General features: G+C 34.0%; 1 protein-coding gene and 1 pseudogene across 2 annotated transcripts in view; both read left to right on the top strand.

Annotated features, from left to right (window-relative positions):
• Positions 1–16,592, top strand: part of TMEM38B (transmembrane protein 38B) — a 79,105-nt gene extending 62,513 nt beyond the window's left edge. The window contains exon 7 of one of the 2 annotated variants that reach the window (XM_077965491.1): positions 14,645–16,592. In XM_077965491.1, the coding sequence (XP_077821617.1) occupies positions 14,645–14,860 (216 nt within the window). In that variant the 3' untranslated portion in view covers positions 14,861–16,592. The remainder of the gene's footprint in view (positions 1–14,644) is intronic. The other variant, NM_001194325.1, reaches the window with a different exon arrangement.
• LOC712049 (DEP domain-containing protein 1A pseudogene) lies at positions 1,325–3,975 on the top strand (annotated as a pseudogene).
• Positions 16,593–18,472: the final 1,880 nt, after the last annotated feature.

Raw genomic sequence — 18,472 nt, 5'->3', positions numbered from 1 at the left:
GAAACTGATAATATATTTCATAATCTTAATCATTTTTTTTATTTTTTAAATTTTATTTCAATAGTTTTTGGAGAACAGGTGTTTTTTTGGTTACATGGATAAGTTCTTTAGTGGTAATTTCTGAGATTTTGGTACACCTAAGCAGTGTATACTATACCCAATGTGTAGTCTTTTGTCCTTCATCTCTCTCCCATCCTTCCCCTCAAGTCCTCAAAGTTCATTGTATCATTCTTATGCCTTTGCATCCTCACAGCTTAGCTCCCACTTATAAGTGAGAACATACGATATTTGGTTTTTCATTTCTGAGTTACTTCACTTAGAATAATGGTCTTCAGCTCCATCCAGGTTGCTGCAAATCCAATTATTTTGCTCCTTTTTATGGCTGATTAGAATTCCTTGGTGTATACATACCACCTTTTCTTTATCCACTTGTTGCTTGATGGGCATTTAGGCTGGTTTCATATTTTTGCAATTGCTAATTGTGCTGCTATAAACATGAGTTTGCAAGTGTCTTTTTCATATAATGACTTCTTTTGCTCTGTGGAGGTACCCAGTTGTGGGATTACTGGATCAAATGGTAGTTCTACTTTTAGTTCTTTGAAGAATCTCCATACTGTTTTCCATAGTGGTTGTACTAGTTTATATTCCCACCAGCAGTGTAAACGTGTTCCCTTTTCACCACATCTACATCAATGTTTTAAAAATATTTAAAAATAAAAATTGGCTCTATAAGGAGTAATTGTGAAATAGAGCTGTTGTGAAATAAAGCAGAAGAAATGGTAAAGAATGACTAAAACTGAAAAGAGGCTGTTGGGTTTTGAAATTAAGAGATATTTGGTGACCTTAGTAAAAGCAATTTCAGTGGACTGGTAAGGGATAGAAAAATGATTGTAATCAACTGAGGTGAATAAAAAAGTGAAGATGAAGAATATAAACTATTTTAAAGGGATTTGGAGGGAGTATAAACAGGAATAAAACTTGGGAGAGCATTTTGGCAATATCTGACGAGGGTGAAAATTCACGTACCTTGTGACCTGTTCACTCTGTTTCTAGGTATAACCAACAGCAGTGTTTCCCAAGGTATGGTACAGGGCCCAACTTTATCAGGATCGCTTTAAAAAATGCTTTAGCAGATGCTATTCAAATTGGCGGCGGGGCTGATGGTTGTGCTGAGACTCGTCACTGCCCGGGCCACTGGGCCTGAGTGTTGCCTTCGCCGCCATGGACGCCACCGGGCGCTGACAGACCTATGGAGAGTCTGGGTGTGCCTCTTGGGCCTTATCGGGCCACCAAGCTGGAATGCCCTTCAGGCAGGCATGTGTTATTAGTCCTACTTTACCAATGTGGACACTGAGGCTCACAGACGTTAGAGGCCTTCTAAAGTCACATCTACAGCAAGTGGCAGAGCTAGAATTCAGATCTTCCTGGTATGGCCATCTTAAATGGATTCTGCTACTTATGGAATGAAGTTACCACATCTTTTCGAGCAGGAATGCCTCTAAGAAAACATAGACAACACTTTAAAAAATATGGCAATTGTTTCACAGCAGGAGAAGCAGTGGATTGGCTTTGTGACCTATTAAGAAATAATAGCAATTTTGGTCCCAAAGTTACAAGTCAACAGACTATCCAACTGTTGAGGATATTTCTTAAGAATCATGTAATTGAAGATATCAAAGGCAGGTGGGGATCAGAAAATGTTGACGATAATAAGCAGCTCTTCAGATTTCCTGCTACTTCGCCACTTAAAACTCTGCCACGAAGGCATCCAGAATTGAGAAAAAACAACATAGAGAACTTTTCCAAAGATAAAGATAGCATTTTTAAATGATGAAACTTACCTCGTAGAACTCCTAAAAAGCATGGAATACATTTATCTGAGGAAAATGCTGAGAAAATAAAGCATGAAATAATCAGTGAAGATCAAGAAAATGCAGTTGATAATAGAGAACTAAGCCAGGAAGATGTTTAAGAAATTTCGAGATATGTTATTCTGATCTACCTGCAAACCATTTTAGGTGTGCCATCCCTAGAAGAAGTCATAAATCCAAAACAAGTAATTCCCCAATATGTAATGTACAACATGGCCAATACAAGTAAACATGGGGTAGTCATACTACAAAACAAATCGGATGACCTCCCTCACTGGGTATTATCTGCCATGAGGCCTGGCAGATTGGCCAAGAACTGATGATATGAATAATTCAACTAATGTTGGATTTGAACAAGATGTGTTCAGAACAATCACAGATTATTTTCTAGATCTCCCTGAACCTCTACTTACTTTTGAATATTACAAATTATTTGTGAACATTTTGGTTATTTGTGGCTATGTGATAGTTTCAGATAGATCCAGTGGGATACATAGAATCCAAGATGATCCACAGTCTTAAAAATTCCTTCACTTAAACAATTTGAATTCCTTCAAATCAACTGAGTACCTTCTTCTCAGTCTGCTTCATAGAGAAAAAAGAAGAATCAGATTATTCTGAGAGACTACAGATAAGCAATCCAGGATTTCAAGAAAGATTTGCTAAGAAAATGCAGCTAGTTAATTTAAGAAACAGAAGAGTGAGTGCTAATGACATAATGGGAGGAAGCTGTCATAATTTAATAGGGTTAAGTGGTATGCATGATCTATCCTCTAACAGCAAATCAAGCTGTTGTTCTTTGGAAGGTATTGTAGATGTGTCAGGGAATTCAAATAAGAGGCATCCAGTGTGTTTCATCTATCTTTTCCAAACATAGAAGGACAAAATAATAAACTGTTTTTAGAGTCTAAGCCCAAAGAGGAATTCCTGTTGAATCTTCATTCAGAGGAAAATATTCAAAAGCCATTCTGTGCTGGTTTTAAGAGAACCACTACTTTGACTGCTCAAGACCAAGAGAAGTTGTGTCATGGGAAATGCAAGTCAAAACAGCTTTGTAGGTCTCAGAGTTTGCTTTTAAGAAGTAGTATAAGAAGGAATAGTTATATCAATACACCAGTGGCTGAAATTATCATGAAAGCAAATGTTGGACAAGGCAGCAAAAGTGTGCAAACAGCTATGGAAAGTGAACTTGGAGAGTCTAGTGCCACAATCAATAAAAGACTCTGCAAAAGTTCAATAGAATTTTCAGAAAATTCTTTACTTCCAGCTTCTTCTGTGTTGACTGGCACACAGAGTTTCCTGCAACGTCATTTAGAGAGGGTTGCCATCGATGCTGTACAGTTATGTTGTTTGTTACTTCCCCCAGCAATTTATAGAAAGCTTCAACTTTTAATGCGTATGATTTCCCAAATGAGTCAAAATGTTGATATGCCTAAACTTCATGATGCATTGGGCACAAGATCACTGAGGATACATACCTTTTCTTGGTGTGTGCTATGCTGTGCTAAAGAAGTGGATCTTGATGAGCTTCTTGCTGGAAGATTAGTTTCTTTCTTACCGGATCATCATCAGGAAATTCTTCAAGTACCCTCTTACTTACAGACTGCAGCGGAAAAACATCTTGACTACTTAAAAAAGGGACATATTGAAAATCCTGGAGATGGACTGTTTGTTCGTTTGCCAACTTATTCATACTGTAAGCAGATTAGTGCTCAGGACTTTGATGAGCAAAAAGTTTCTACCTCTCAAGCTGCAATTGCAGAACTTTTAGAAAATATTATTAAAAACAAGAATTTACCTCTAAAGGAGAAAAGAAAAAAGCTAAAACAGTTTCAGAATGAATATCCCTTGATACATCAGAAAAGATTTCCAACCACGGAGAGTGAAGCAGCACTTTTTGGTGACAAACCTACAATCAAGCAACCAATGCTGATTTTAAGAAAACCGAAGTTCTGTAGTCTAAGATACTAACTGAATTAAAAATCATGTAATAGTTGTGGAACTTTTATAAATGAAGCCATATCTGAGAATGTAGCTAATCAAAAGGAAGTCTGTTATTAATAAGGTATTTCTAAATAAACACATTATGTAAGGAAGTACCAAAATAGTTGTTTATCAATGTGAGACTCCTAGGAAACTAACTAGATCTCAACTGAGAGCACATAACAATAGGTGATACCAAATACTTTTTTTTTTTTTTTTTTTTTTTTTTTTTTGAGACGGAGTCTTGCTCTGTCACCCAGGCTGGAGTGCAGTGGCCGGATCTCAGCTCACTGCAAGGGGTCTCAGCTCCCGGGTTTACGCCATTCTCCTGCCTCAGCCTCCCGAGTAGCTGGGACTACAGGCGCCCGCCACCGCGCCCGGCTAGTTTTTTGTATTTTTAGTAGAGACGGGGTTTCACCGTGTTAGCCAGGATGGTCTCGATCTCCTGACCTCGTGATCCGCCCGCCTCGGCCTCCCAAAGTGCTGGGATTACAGGCTTGAGCCACCGCGCCCGGCCACTTTTTGTTTTTAACGCAGCTATGCAGTAAGACTATCATGATGTGTACTAAAATTTTATTTACTTGAATTTTGAAACCTGAGCTGTGTTCATCAAGATTAAACTGTAATTCTGTTTTTAAAAGAAAATTTATCTGCATATGTACAAGTTCTGAGATATTAGCTAATGAATTAGTTATTTGGGGTTACTTCTTTGTTTCTAAGTATAAGAATGTGAAGAATATTTGAAAACTCAATGAAATAATTCTCAGCTGCCAAATGTTGCACTCTTTTGTATATCCTTTTTCCACTTTTGATCTACTTATATATATGTGTGTGTTTTTAAAATATGTGTATATTTTATCAGATTTGGTTTTGCCTTAAATATTATCCCCAATTGCTTCAGTCATTAATTTGTTCAATATATATATTTTGAATTCTAATTTGCATAGTCTATTACAAGATGGGGATATAAAAGAAGTATAAGGCAATCATATATTCATTCAAAAGATACTTATTTAGCAACTGCTATGTGCCTTCATTGTTCTAGATATGTGGAGACAATGATAAATAAAACATATAATCTCTTCTATAAGGTATTTATTTTTAATCAAGGGAGATACACTTATCAGATGCTTAAAATAACAACACTACCCACTGAAATCAGGGCATATATAATCATTCAGCTCACGACTGACTTCTATGATGATGGAACAGGTCTCTAAGCTAGTGATTTTCAAATTAGTGCACATTAGACTCACCCGAGGAGTTTTAAAACAGCCTATATGCCTAGGGCCTAACTTACACTAATTAAATCTGAATTTTAGGGATGTTGTATAGGGATTAGTATTTTTTTTAATCTAGGTGATTCCAATATTCAGCCAACTGTGAGAATCAATGTCCTCAATGCTTTTTTTAAACATGTTTATAAGTGTCAAGGTAGTGGCACATTGACTTTATTTTTTCATTGGAAGAAAATGCCTGCCAAGTATAAATGCCTCTCATCTTAAAACAAGGTTCTTCAGGTTTCTGCTTGATTGACTTGGTACAAACTTGAAGCAAGTTGCCTTCTATTTTTTACTCCAAGATTGTTTGATATATATTCCTTAAGTGTAAAGAAATATATAATGCCTGGGTTGTAATAAAATCTTAATGTTTAATGACTATTCTAATTTCTCAATATAATTTCATACTATTTCTCTATAAAATGATAGTGTTCCATTTAACATTACTGATTTTTATTAAAAATCTGGACAGAGAATTATAAATATGACTTTATCCTAGAAACTCTGGCTATAAAATTATTGGACCAAATTGAATTCTTTCTAAGGCGTTAGTATGCTAAAACTTTCTTTGTTTATAGATATGTAAAATGTGGGTTATATTGCAAATTGATATTAAAATTATTTGGGGTTTTGTAACAATTTTGAAAAATGCTTTAGCAAAGTAGCGTTTAATATTTATTTATGAAATTATTAGAAATGAGCTCCTTTAAAAATTTTTAAAAGTCAACTTTTTAGAAGTATAATTGATGCATAATAAACTGTATTCATGGATAATAAAGTACAATCAGTCTAGGAGTACATTTTGATGAGTTTTGACAAATTTGTATACCTGTGTAACCACTACCACAGTTAGTGTATGAAACATTTCTATCACTTTGGAGCATTCCCTTGTACCTTGCTCTGATAAATCCCAGCCACTATCCATAGCCCCAGTATACCATTTATCCACTTTATATCACTACAGATTAGAGTTGTCTTTTCTGTAGTTTCATATAGAGTCATATAGTATGTACTCATTTTGTTTTTGAGATTTACCCATATAATTACATATTCCTAAGTAGTATTAGGTACCACAGTTTGTTTTTCCAGTTATCTATTGATGGGTTTTGGTGTATTTCCAGCTTTTGATTATTTGAATAAGGTTGTTATAAATAAAGCTGCTATGAATATGTGTACATATATGTCTATACATAGAAATGTATTTTCTTTGTCTTCTTATTTTTTTTGAGACAGAGTCTTGCTGTGTTGCCCAGGCTGGAGTGCAGTGGTGTAGAAATAAGCTTGTCTGGTAGGACCTACATAGCCAGCATTGCCATTACTGGAGCCATCAGTGAATTTTAAGATGCCCAGATTTCATATTGTTCAAACACACATGCTCTACAAACAATTTGTGCGGTTGATACAATCACGGGGTTGTGAGGCGACATTCATCCTCCTCAGTTTACAAAGAAGATGACGGGATTAAGAGATTAAAGTAAAGACAGGCATAGGAAATCACAAGGATATTCATTGGGGAAGTGATAAGTGTCCATGAAATCTTCACAATTTATGTTCAGAGATTACAGTAAAGATAGGCATAAGAAATTATAAAAGTATTAATTTGGGGAACTAATAAATGTCCATGAAATCTTCACAATTTATATTCTTCTGCTGCGGCTTCAGCCGGTCCCTCCGTTCGGGGTCCCTGACTTCCCGCAACAATATTAGGTACCACAATTTGTTTTTCCAGTTATCTGTTGATGGGTTTTGGTGTATTTCCAGCTTTTGATTATTTGAATAAGGTTGTTATAAATAAAGCTGCTAGGAATATGTGTACATATATGTCTATACATAGACATGTATTTTCTTTGTCTTCTTTTTTGTATTTTTTTGAGACAGAGTCTTGCTCTGTTGCCCAGGCTGGAGTGCAGTGGTGTAATCTTGGCTCACTGCAACCTCCGCCTCCAGGGTTCAAGTGATTCTCCTGCCTCAGCCTCTCAAGTAGCTGGGAATATAGGTGTGTGCCACCATGCCTGGCTAATTTTTTGTATTTTTAGTGGAGAAGGAGTTTCACCATGTTAGCCAGGATGGTCTCGATCTCCTGACCTCATGATCCGCCTGCCTCGGCCTTCCAAAGTGCTGGAATTACAGGCATGAGCCACTGTGCCTGGCCAGATATGTATTTTCATTTCACTTAATAACTAGGAGTAGAATTGCTAGGTCATCTGAAAAGCATATGTTTATCTTTTTAAGAAACTGCCACACTATTTTTCAAAATGGTTGTATCATTTTACTTTCCCACCAGCAATGTATGAGACTTCTGATTGTCCTAGATCCTTATTAATTATTTGGTATTATCAGTCATTTTAATTTTAGCATTTTATAAGTATGAGGTGATATCGCATTGTAGTTTTATTTTGCATTTCTCTGGTGGCTAGAGACTTGAGCGTCTTTTCATGTGTTTACTGGCCATTCATATATCATCTTTTGAATAGTGTCTATTTAAATATTTTGTCTATTAAAAATTGTATTATTATTGAGTTGTAACAGTTCTCTGTATATTCAGGATGTCAATCCTTGGTGAGATATATGTATTGCAAATAATTTTCTCCCAGTTTATGCTGTTCCTTTTTATTTCTTTAGTGTTGTCTTTAGAAGAGCTGAAGTTTTAAATTTTGATGAAGTTTACTTTACTAGATTTTCCTTTCATGGTCCTTCTTTTTGTGTCCTATTTAAGAAATTATTTTATTCCTCAAGGTTTTGAAGAGTTTTCACCTATTTCTTCTAAAAGTTTTATAATTTTTGATTTTTTTTCTTTTTTTTTTTAAATTATACTTTAAATTCTAGGGTACATGTGCACAACATGCAGGTTTTTTACATATGTATACATATGCCATGTTGGTGTGCTGCACCCATTAACTCGTCATTTACATTAGGTATATCTCCTAATGTTATCCCTCCCCCCTCCCCCCACCCCACAACAGGCCCTGGTGTGTGGTGTTCCCCACCCTGTGTCCAATTGTTCTCATTGTTCAATTCCCACCTATGAGTGAAAACATGCAGTGTTTGGTTTTCTGTCTTTGCGATTGATGGTTTCCAGCTTCATCCATGTTCCTACAAAGGACATGAACTCATCCTTTTTACTTTTAGAATCTGTGAACCATTTCAAAATAAGTTTTACGAGTCCTATGAGGTAAGGGTCAGGTGTTTTTTTTTTTTTTTTCCATATGAATATGAAGTTGTTACAACACTGTTGAAAAGACAGTTCTTTCCCTCATTGAATGATCTTGCCACCTTTGTTGAAAATCAGTTGGCTTGACCTATGTGGGTCTATTTCTGGAGTATATTCTGTTCTATTGATTTATATGTCTATCTCTAGCCAATACTAAACTGTTTTAATTACCATAACTTTATAGTAAGTCTTAAAATCAAGTAGTACAGTTTCTCCAACTTTATTCTTTTTTCACTATTTCTTAGGATAGTCTACATCTTTTATATTTCTAAATAAGTTTTCTGATTAAGTTGTCACTTTCTATGGAAAAAAGGCCTTCTGGAATTGTTTTTGAGATTGTGTCTATAGAGAAGAAGTCAGGTCTTAAAAAGATTTAGTCTGTTGATACATGTTTCTCCATGTATTTAGGCCTTCTTTAAATTTTTGGAGTACTATTTAGTGGTTTTCATTGTTTTATATGTATCTTGTTAAATTTAAATTTATCCTGAAGTAGTTCATATTTTTGGATGCCTTTAGAAATAGTAGTTTTTCAAATTTCAATTTGGAATTTTACGTTGCTTGTATTTAAATATATAGTTAATTCTTACACATTGTTCTTGTATCCTGTGACCTTGCTAAATTTGCCTGTTGGTTCTGGTAGCTTCTGTGTAGATTCCTTAGCATTGTCTATATATATGGTCTTGTCTATGATAAAGATAGTTTTACTTTTTCCTTTTCAATTTGTTTTTTTTTTTTTTTCCTTGCCTTATTGTATTGGCTAGAATGTCCTGTACAATGTGAAAGAAAAATGGTGAGAGTAGACATCTTTGTTTTGTTTGTGACCTTAGTGGAAAAACATTCAGCCTTTTACCTTAAATATGATGTTAGCTATTAAGCATCTTATAGATGTCCTTTATGAGGTTGAGGAAGTTCTCTTTTATTTCTAGTTTGCTGGAAGTTTATCATGAATGGGTGTGGGATTTTGTCAAATGCTTTGTTCTGTATCAGTTAAAATAATCATAGGGGTTTTCTCCTATATTCTGTTAGTATAGTGGATTACATTGATTGATTATTAAAATGTTACGTAAATCTTTCATTTCTGTGATAAACCCCATTTAGTCATGATGTGTTTATCAGTCATGGATATTACTGAATCCATTTTTAAAAATATTTTCAAGGATTTTTTTTTCCTGTGTGTTAATGGATATTGGTTTGTAGTTTTCTCTGTAATTTTTTTCTCTTTTGTACTAACATAAAACTGGACTTTTTAAATAAATGGAAAAGAATTTCTGTATTCTCTGAGTTTATGTAGGTTTGATATTATTTATTGGTAAATGTTTGATAGATTCACTAATGAAGTCATTTGGGCCTAGAATTTTCTTTAAAGGAAGGTTTTTGATAACAGTTTCTTACATAGATACAGGGCTATGCAGATTTACTTGTGTCTGTTTTACTAAGTTGTATTTATTAAGGAATTTGCCATTTCACTTAAGTTTTTTATTGTTGGCATGAAATTGTTCATAATAGTTTTTTGTTATCCCTTTAATGTCTGTGGAATTTGTGGTAATGTCTCTCCTTTCATTCCTGATATTGGTAATCTGTGTTTTCTTTTTCTCTCTTTTAAAAGCACTCTGCCTAGAGATTCGTCAATTTCATGGATTTGTGTCAAAGACCCAGCTTTTGGTTTCATTGGTTTTTCTGTTTTAGATTTCATTAATTTCAGGTCTTTATTATATCCTTCCTTCTGTTTACTTTGGGGTTTACTTGGTTCTTCCTTCAGTATAAAGAAAAGATTGATAAATTTGACTCCATAAATTGTTTTTTAAAGTCGCACGGCAAAAGCCACTGTGGACAAAGTCAAAATATAGCTATCAAATAACTGTGATAAAATACTTACAACATATATCAGAGGGCTGGTATGCCTGATATATAACAGCCTCTTAAAAATTAAGGGATAAAGGACCAAAACCTGATGGAAAAGTTAAAGTTATCAACAGACAGTTCACACAGAAAAGATCGGGAAATGTTCCTCAAACATATTGAAAAATGTAGAACTCGTACTTGAGAAACATTAATTAAAATAACACTTGAGATACCATTTATCATTCATCAAACTGGCACAAAATTTTAAATTTTTATTTTATTTTACTTTTGAGACAGGGTCTTGCTCTGTCGCTCAGGCTGGAGTGAAGTGGCATGATCATGGCTCACTGCAGCCTTGACTTCCCAGGCCCAAGCAATCTTCCCACCTCAGCCACCTGAGTGTAGTTGGGACTACAGGTGTGTGCCACCATGCCTGGCTAATTTTTGTATTTTTTGTACAATTTTGGTTTCACTCTATTGCCCAGGCTGGTCTCAAACTTGGACTCAAGCAACCTTCCCACAAACTAAAAGTTTGAAAGTCTGGCTACACATTCTGTTGATGAGGCTGTGGAGAATCAGGCACTCCTGCAAATGTTCTTTTTCAGTGTTTTCTGGATTTCTTCTATGTTTGTGTTTTTTCAATATATTTTTAGCTATTCTTGTTTATTGGTATGAACTTTAATAGCAATTTGTCTAGCTCTGTAAAAAACCATGTTATTTTTATTGCAATTGTGTTTATTGTTTATTGCAATTTATAAGCTAATTTAGGGAGGCAGTTATAGGAAGACAAGCATGGAATGAGACAGGAGTGAGGACAGAGCCTTAAAGTTCTCTAATATTTAGAGAAGGGAAATCTAGAATGGGAAATGGAAAAGGAGTGGTTGATGAGAGTTTTAAGGAGGAGGAGATGGTTTTAAGGAGTGTAGATGTGCTGAATACTGATGAGAAGTGTCTTCAGGTAATGTGTTGTTTAATACATGAATGACAGACACTGTTCTTAGGCCCTTTTGGGGATCCAAATGATCATATATACATTGAATAAGGTGTAATGTATATATTTTATTCATTGATGCATTGAATAAGGTATAATGTATTGTTGAATACATGAATGAGGGACACTGTTCTTAGGTGCTTTGGGGGATATAAGTGATTATATAAACATTGAATAAGACCCAAACCCTATTCTTAAGATATTATTGTCTAAAAAGGAACATGAGATATGCTAACTCAACTTTTTAAACTTTATGAGGAGAGGTACTAAGTTTGCAGTATTCATCACTGCATCGTTAGCATTGAGTCTAGTGTATATAGTTGATTTTTAATATGTATTTGTTGACTAGTAAATGGTCAAAATGCTCTTTCACAGGTCTCTAATTATTGCACACTTAAAGATATATACCAAAAATGAACAGTTCATTCGCCTAGCTTTTTTTACATTTGTAAAAATATAAACCCTATGATTTTAATTTATTTGAATCATTCACGTTAATAATTAGCAAAGTCTGAGGGAATGATATAATCTATGGAGAAAGCATAGAGTGATCAGAAAACCTACTTGAATATGCCATGTGCCATTAGGGATTCATTTTAGGGCCAAGTGACTTTCATTGGAAGACACTGATAAGGGCCTATTGGAATAGACACAAGTTGCACTGCAAAGGATTATTTGAATTTGGGCAGGTAGAGACAGGAAGAAGTATGTTCTGGATGAAAAGAGAGATTAATTGTGCAAATTTTTCTTATATAGATATATTAAGGTATCCTTTGAATTAATGCTATGAAGTAGATGTTATATTTATTCATTCAGTGTATTCTCAATGCTAAGCACTACAGAGAATATAAAAGTAGATGTAAGTGCCATTTGTACTTATATTGTGTGTCACATTTTACTGGACATTTTGAAATGGTGTAACTTGAGATAGCATATAAACAATTTCTTTACCTGAATTAATTTATATTTTAGGATATGTTGAAAATACCAAAATATTTTTAGGGCTTCTATTTTCTTTTGTTTCCTCTCCTTTTTAAGTAAGAGACTATGAAGCCAAATACTGTTTATTTTAGGTAATATGCTTTTTCTTTTAATAGTTTGCTAAATAAGGAGACAGTTTTATATTTTATTTGTAAAAGAATAAGGATTTATTCTATTTGTCACAATTATATTTGTCACCTTGTTAAATCAAGGTCTGATAAGAGGCTGAATTCACAGAATTTTGTCCTTGAACCTCATATGTCTATCTCAGCAGTAATTTCTGATGCCAGCAATACTTCTCAACTGAGTGATGAGTCTTTTGGGAGTGGAGATTCTATTAAAACACTCGACTTTGAAAAATACTTATTATAGTTCATGTTCTCAGAAAATATTTTAAATCCTGACACTCTTCTCTTTTGGATTTTGTAAAAAAAAAAAAAAAAAAAAAAAAAAAAGACATTGCTGTTTTCCTGACAGTAGACCATTGTTTTTTATTTGACTTCTATTATCTTTTATTTGCAGTTCCTTAAGTCAAGCTATGACCAAGGTGATTATGCTAGTGTATCTCATTGTAACTGTTTATTCTAAGGAATAATTTAATATAAAAAAGTCCTTAGATCTTACCCAATAATGGCATAAACTTGGAGGTTAATGTTATATTTAGACTCCTCATTTTACATTCTCTCCAGGTGTGTACACTCATATTTATGCGTTTACCTTTCACTTGTGTGATAAACGACTTCCAGATCTATATCCATTGTTTAAATGTTCCTGGGAAATCTCCATTACTGCCCTTACTCTTCTTTACTGTTTGGCAATTACTGATTTACTTGCCTATCTCTGACTAGTAGGTAAGCTCCTTGAGGGCAGGGACTACATTTAACATCTTCTGGAAGACAGTTGTTAATGTTAATGCACAAGCAGAATATTTTAATCATATTGTTAGTTTTAGACTTAGTGCTGTATTGCATTTCAGTTTGCCCTTCTACAGTGTAACCCTTTTGGGGTCTTACTTTAAGCCTGAAGTATATCCCTGGGCAATTTCACCTTGTCTGACCTTGAGTTCCAACTTATCTTCCCAGTACCAAGCAGCTGGCTGCTAAAGTGTCTGCTCAGCTTTTTTTCTCTTGGATAGTAGCACCATCAGGTTCTGCCTATTTCAGTTGTTTGTCAGTGTCTTTTAGCAGTTACTTTATGTACTTCTGTCTTTTGTTGATTTTGGTGAGAGACTGAGTCCTGATAGAAGCTATTTAATCATGACTGGCCTGAAGTCCATGGGCTTGTATTTAAAAAAATTTTTTAAATTGAGTTCAAATTCACATAAAATTAGCTGTTTTAAAATATACATTTCGGTGATCTTTAGTACTCTCACAATGTTGTGTGTCGATGTGTTTTTAATTTATATAAATTATAGTACACTCTGGCTCTTGTTTTGTGTCTCATTTTCACCTAACAGTATGTTCTAAGAATTTTTTGCTTTTTCTTTTCTAGTCTAACTATTGCATAGTATGCATTTAACTTACCTATTCCTTTTGTAATGAACATATACTTTTCTTCCAACTCCCCCTACTGTATTGCAACTAGTAAGAATTTATTCTTGATACCATTTTCCCCAAGCAGGTAGGTTATGTAGGGGTCTTCTTTGGAAATTTGATACCCAAAATTTCTAGTTTGAGTCATTATCTGTGTTCTGGAGGAATTGACTCTTGGGGAAATTCCTGGATTCTTTGGAGCTATTCTAGACTTGAAAGTTCTCCTCCCAGATTTATGTTGGCATCAGTCTAATTTCTTGAGTGTATCTAAACATCTGTGAACACTGTGCATTTTGCCACATAAAGGAATGGGAGCACTCTCTACCCTTTGAGGTCTTGGTTCCTTTATATAAAAATATATATGGAAAAAACTGGGGGATAGAGACTTTCTACAATCTGTTGAGGGTGGAATTCTGCAATTCACTAAAAGTCTGTGACTTTAGATGATGATAGTCAGTTTATTTAGTAATTGAACTCAAAATCTGGATATTGCAAACTTCTTTACCACTTATTAGCTTTGTGACTTTGGGCAAGTTATTTAACCTCTCAGAGCCTTGGTTCCACATCTCACTGATAAGGATAATAATAGAGTAGTTGTTGGGTTAAAATTAAAGAGAATGACAATGTAAAGCACTTATCTTAGCTCTGACACAAGTGCATGGTAATGTTGATATTTTATCTTACTTCCTTTGAATACTAAATGCATTTTTGTGAAAGTGGTTATTCTGATCATTTGGCACCCCAAAATATGGTACCTTGTATTATTTTTAATGAGTTGTGTTCTTTTCCATTAAGTATAATCTCATGGAGAACAGAGATTTTACCAGAATGTAGCTTAAATTGCTTTTCCTGCAGTTTACATTAATGCATTTTGATTTTTTTCCTTTGTTTTTCTCTCTTGAGAAACAAAAAGCATTTGTATTTAAATTCAAAATTGAACTTTTTTCCCCCAGATAACCATGATGACTACACAGACTTCTACTATGACATTTGCTCCTTTTGAGGATACATTGAGTCGGATGCTCTTTGGCTGGCAGCAGCCGTTTTCATCATGTGAGAAGAAAAGTGAAGCAAAATCACCTTCCAATGGTGTTGGTTCATTGGCCTCAAAGCCTGTAGATGTTGCTTCAGATAATGTTAAAAAGAAACATACTAAGAAGAATGAATAAATTTACTTGATGAGCTCTACAAGGCCAAAAAAAATTTTTTTCTTATCTACCTGTTAGATTGTGATAATTTTTCTATGTATGTGATGTGAAATGAAGACTATATATATGGAATGGAGGTGACAGAAAGAAAGAAATTCTTTGTTTGAGGAAGACTTCCCCTTTCTGGATTGTAATTCTTGAGTGTTATGAGTGTATCATGTGATTATGCTTTTCTGGTATAAGGGATTGTGTTGTGATTATTTGAATAGTTTTATATTAATAAAAGAAGGCAAAATTTTTTCAATGTTAGAAAAAGCAGATCTGTCATTGCAAAGTAACAAAAATTTTAAACTTTTAAAAATGTAGATATTTTCATATTTTTAAAATTTGAATCTATTGAGCTTTAGTTCAGCAGGATTAAATTTTTACTTTACATTATCATTAAAATTGCTGGGTATGGAAAACAATTGCCATTTTGTTTTGAACACTGAGAAGAGTAAACTTTTCCTAAAACACTTTATATTATAAATGAAAATAAATTGCTGCTTTATATTTTAGATATAAACATCATATTTTTTATTAATACCTACATCAAATGGAAAATACCTGAAAGTTTTTTTCCATAGCAGATATTTTCTACTAGAAGTAATTTTACTACTTTTCATTTAGAACAGAGTATGAGTCTTAATCTGAAGTCTTTCTCATGCCCTTGTTATAAAAAAAACTACTGTTTTTTTCCCTCAAGAAAATCAAGGGTGTAATTTTTAATAAATTGTTAATCCCATGTTTTGTTTTGTAATTTTCATTTTAAGAGCTTGACTGATTTTTTTATCTCTCATTAAAACACGTTTGTTTTAATTGTAGGGGAAATTACTTTTCTCAGCATTTTGCATGTTCTTTCTAATCTTCATTGGTCTGAATATATTGGTAGTAGTTACTGTAATTATTCAACAAAAAGTATCTGAGTTTAAAAATTTTTCCACTATGTCTTCTTTCTAGTGGCTACCGTTTTAGTTTCTAGTTGAATGTCTCTGACAAGCTTTCATATGGTTTTGTTATATTTTCATCTACATGTACATGTGTTATTAATTTTATTTTAAATGAAAACTAATCACCTTCATGTGGAAATGCTCTGAGAATTGTCCTCAGGCATTTGGTAGTAACCAGCTAACCAAGAAGAAACGGAGAAACCAGAACTTCATATGGCAGTCCATTCAGATGAAGAATGATGATATAAAATCTGGTTCCTTCTTAGCAAAATTAAAAATAAACAAGAAAAGATACTAAATGACATCAGATTTTCTTTCTTTATGATTTAAAAGTCCAGTTATAACATTAAAACTCTGACCTAGTTTCTTTTACCAAAACCATGAACCTACTACCCGTATCAGGTATTTTGGATGGTTTAGAAGTACTCAAATCACATTCAAGTTGTTGTTGTTATTTTAAATTTTTAACAAATGTAAACACCAGCAGGTACTATACTTTTACTTGTTCAAAAACATTGGGAGGGGGCACTTTTCATAGTCTTGGAATGTTAAGTTTATTTTTAATATTGTGACAGAAAGCATTAAGTATTTAAGAGCTCTGTATTATATTTGATACTCTTACAGTTAAAAACTTTTCAAAATTAATACATTGTTAATTATTGACTGGTTTTAAAGTTTGGGTTTAACTATAGTTGAAATGAAAGGACTCTTGTTTTACACTTGTATTAAAGACAAATTTATTAAAATAAGTTATTTAGCACCAATGGAGTATTACATTATTTTTATGTTTCTTTTATATTTTTCTTGAGGTAGAGTTTCAGAACTCATCTAGTGTTTTGACTAATATGGTATATATTCAGTGATTACTGTCCAAATGGGACATTGGTAGAAACTTTATTAATCTATGCAAGTATCCTATAATCCTCAATTCAAGGCTCTTAATGTAAAACAATGTACGGGAGAACATGACTTAGGCCTGAAACCCCCATCCTGAATCTGTTCAGGTCACCTGTAGAGTCTTGACTTGGATTTGCAAAGGTTAGACTCCTTACCCAATGTGAAGTGTGAATAAGGCCTATAGACCTGCCTCACACAGCTAATCAGAGGTGGCACTGAGAAAGTCAAGTCCTAATAGGTCTCCTAAAAAAAAAAAAAAAAAAAAAAGAGACAAAAAGCTGGCAAGAACATGAGCAAGCTTCCCTCGGTGATCTCACTCTCAAGTAAAACATGGCCAAATGAATATCAAAGTGATTTATCAGATTCGTCACTCTTCCTTACTGAGGGAGTATCAAGTAAGGGCTGGAGAGAGACAAGATATGTGGAGTAGGCGGGTTTCAGTGGAAATGATAGCCTCCCTGTGGGTAGAGACCAAAAGGTAGAGAGATAAGAGAAGAAGGGAGACTCTGGTTAGTGTGTGTGTGTGTGTGTGTGTGTGTGTGTGTGTGTGTGTGTGTATATATATATTTTTTTGTCCCTTAAAGCCCGGACACATTTCCATTAAAATCCACATCACAAGTTGATGATAATTGAGTGGAACATTGCATGTTGTAAATGGAATAATGTGTTCAGAATGCTCTCCCTTTCCCATGGTAAAGCCCTTTATAGTGTTTGCCCCAGGTGCAATTCACATCCTTGGTAATATTCATTCAGTTGTTTATTCAACAAATATTGAGTACCAGTGATGGGTCAATCATTGTCCCAGGCTCTGAAGATAACAGAAAACAAGAAAAATGCTTTCTCCCTTGGAGTTTATATTCCGGTGGTGGAGAGACATAATAAACAAATGTGTTCTTGTAGTGGTAATAAAAGTTACAAGTAAATATTAAATAGGACATAGGGATAGAAAGTGAGGGGAATGGGATTGTTTGTTACAGGACTGCTAGGCCTTTCTATTAAAATTGCATTTTCACAGAGACCCGAAGGACATGAGGGAGCAAACTATGTAGACTTGTGGATAAGTGTAAGGTCCATACTGATCCTTCATATACTTGATTTGAAGCATATATTCCCCCCAAATAATTGAATTTATTTTTCTTTTTAAGAACAATTTTACTCTGTAGTTTGTAACAGACCATACCTCTTAAACTATTTTTTACAGTTTTTGTTTCTTGAGGTAAGGTTTGCATACAATAAAATGCACAAATAGTAAGTGTACATACCATGAGTTTTGAAAAATGTATACAAATTTATAACCTAAACTTCTGCTTAGACATGTTACTAGCACTTCTGAAAGTTCCTTTCCAGTTAACTCCCCTACAACTCAACTTAATAAAACTGAGTCATACAATATGTTTTCTTTTGTGTAGACTTTTTTACAACTCAGCATAATGTCTTTGAAATCATCCATCTTGTTGCATTTATCAGTAGTTCATTCCTTTATAATTGCTTAGTAGTTTTACTATATGGGTATACCACAGTTTTTATCCTATTGGTGCACATCAGTACTGTTTCTTGTTTGGAGTTTTCTGAATAAGCTACTCTGAATATTTTTGTATAAGTTTTTGGTGAACATTTTGGTGAATGATTTAGATTCCTTTGGGCATATGCCCAGTAATGAGATTGCTGGATTGAATGGTAGTTATAAGTTCTTTGAGAAATCTCCAAACTGCTTTCCACAATGAAGTAATATACATTCCTACCAGCA

Source organism: Macaca mulatta, chromosome 15 (genome assembly GCF_049350105.2).
Source record: "Macaca mulatta isolate MMU2019108-1 chromosome 15, T2T-MMU8v2.0, whole genome shotgun sequence".
In the NCBI taxonomy this organism is placed as follows: domain Eukaryota; kingdom Metazoa; phylum Chordata; class Mammalia; order Primates; family Cercopithecidae; genus Macaca; species Macaca mulatta.
This window is presented reverse-complemented; position numbering and strand designations above follow the sequence as displayed.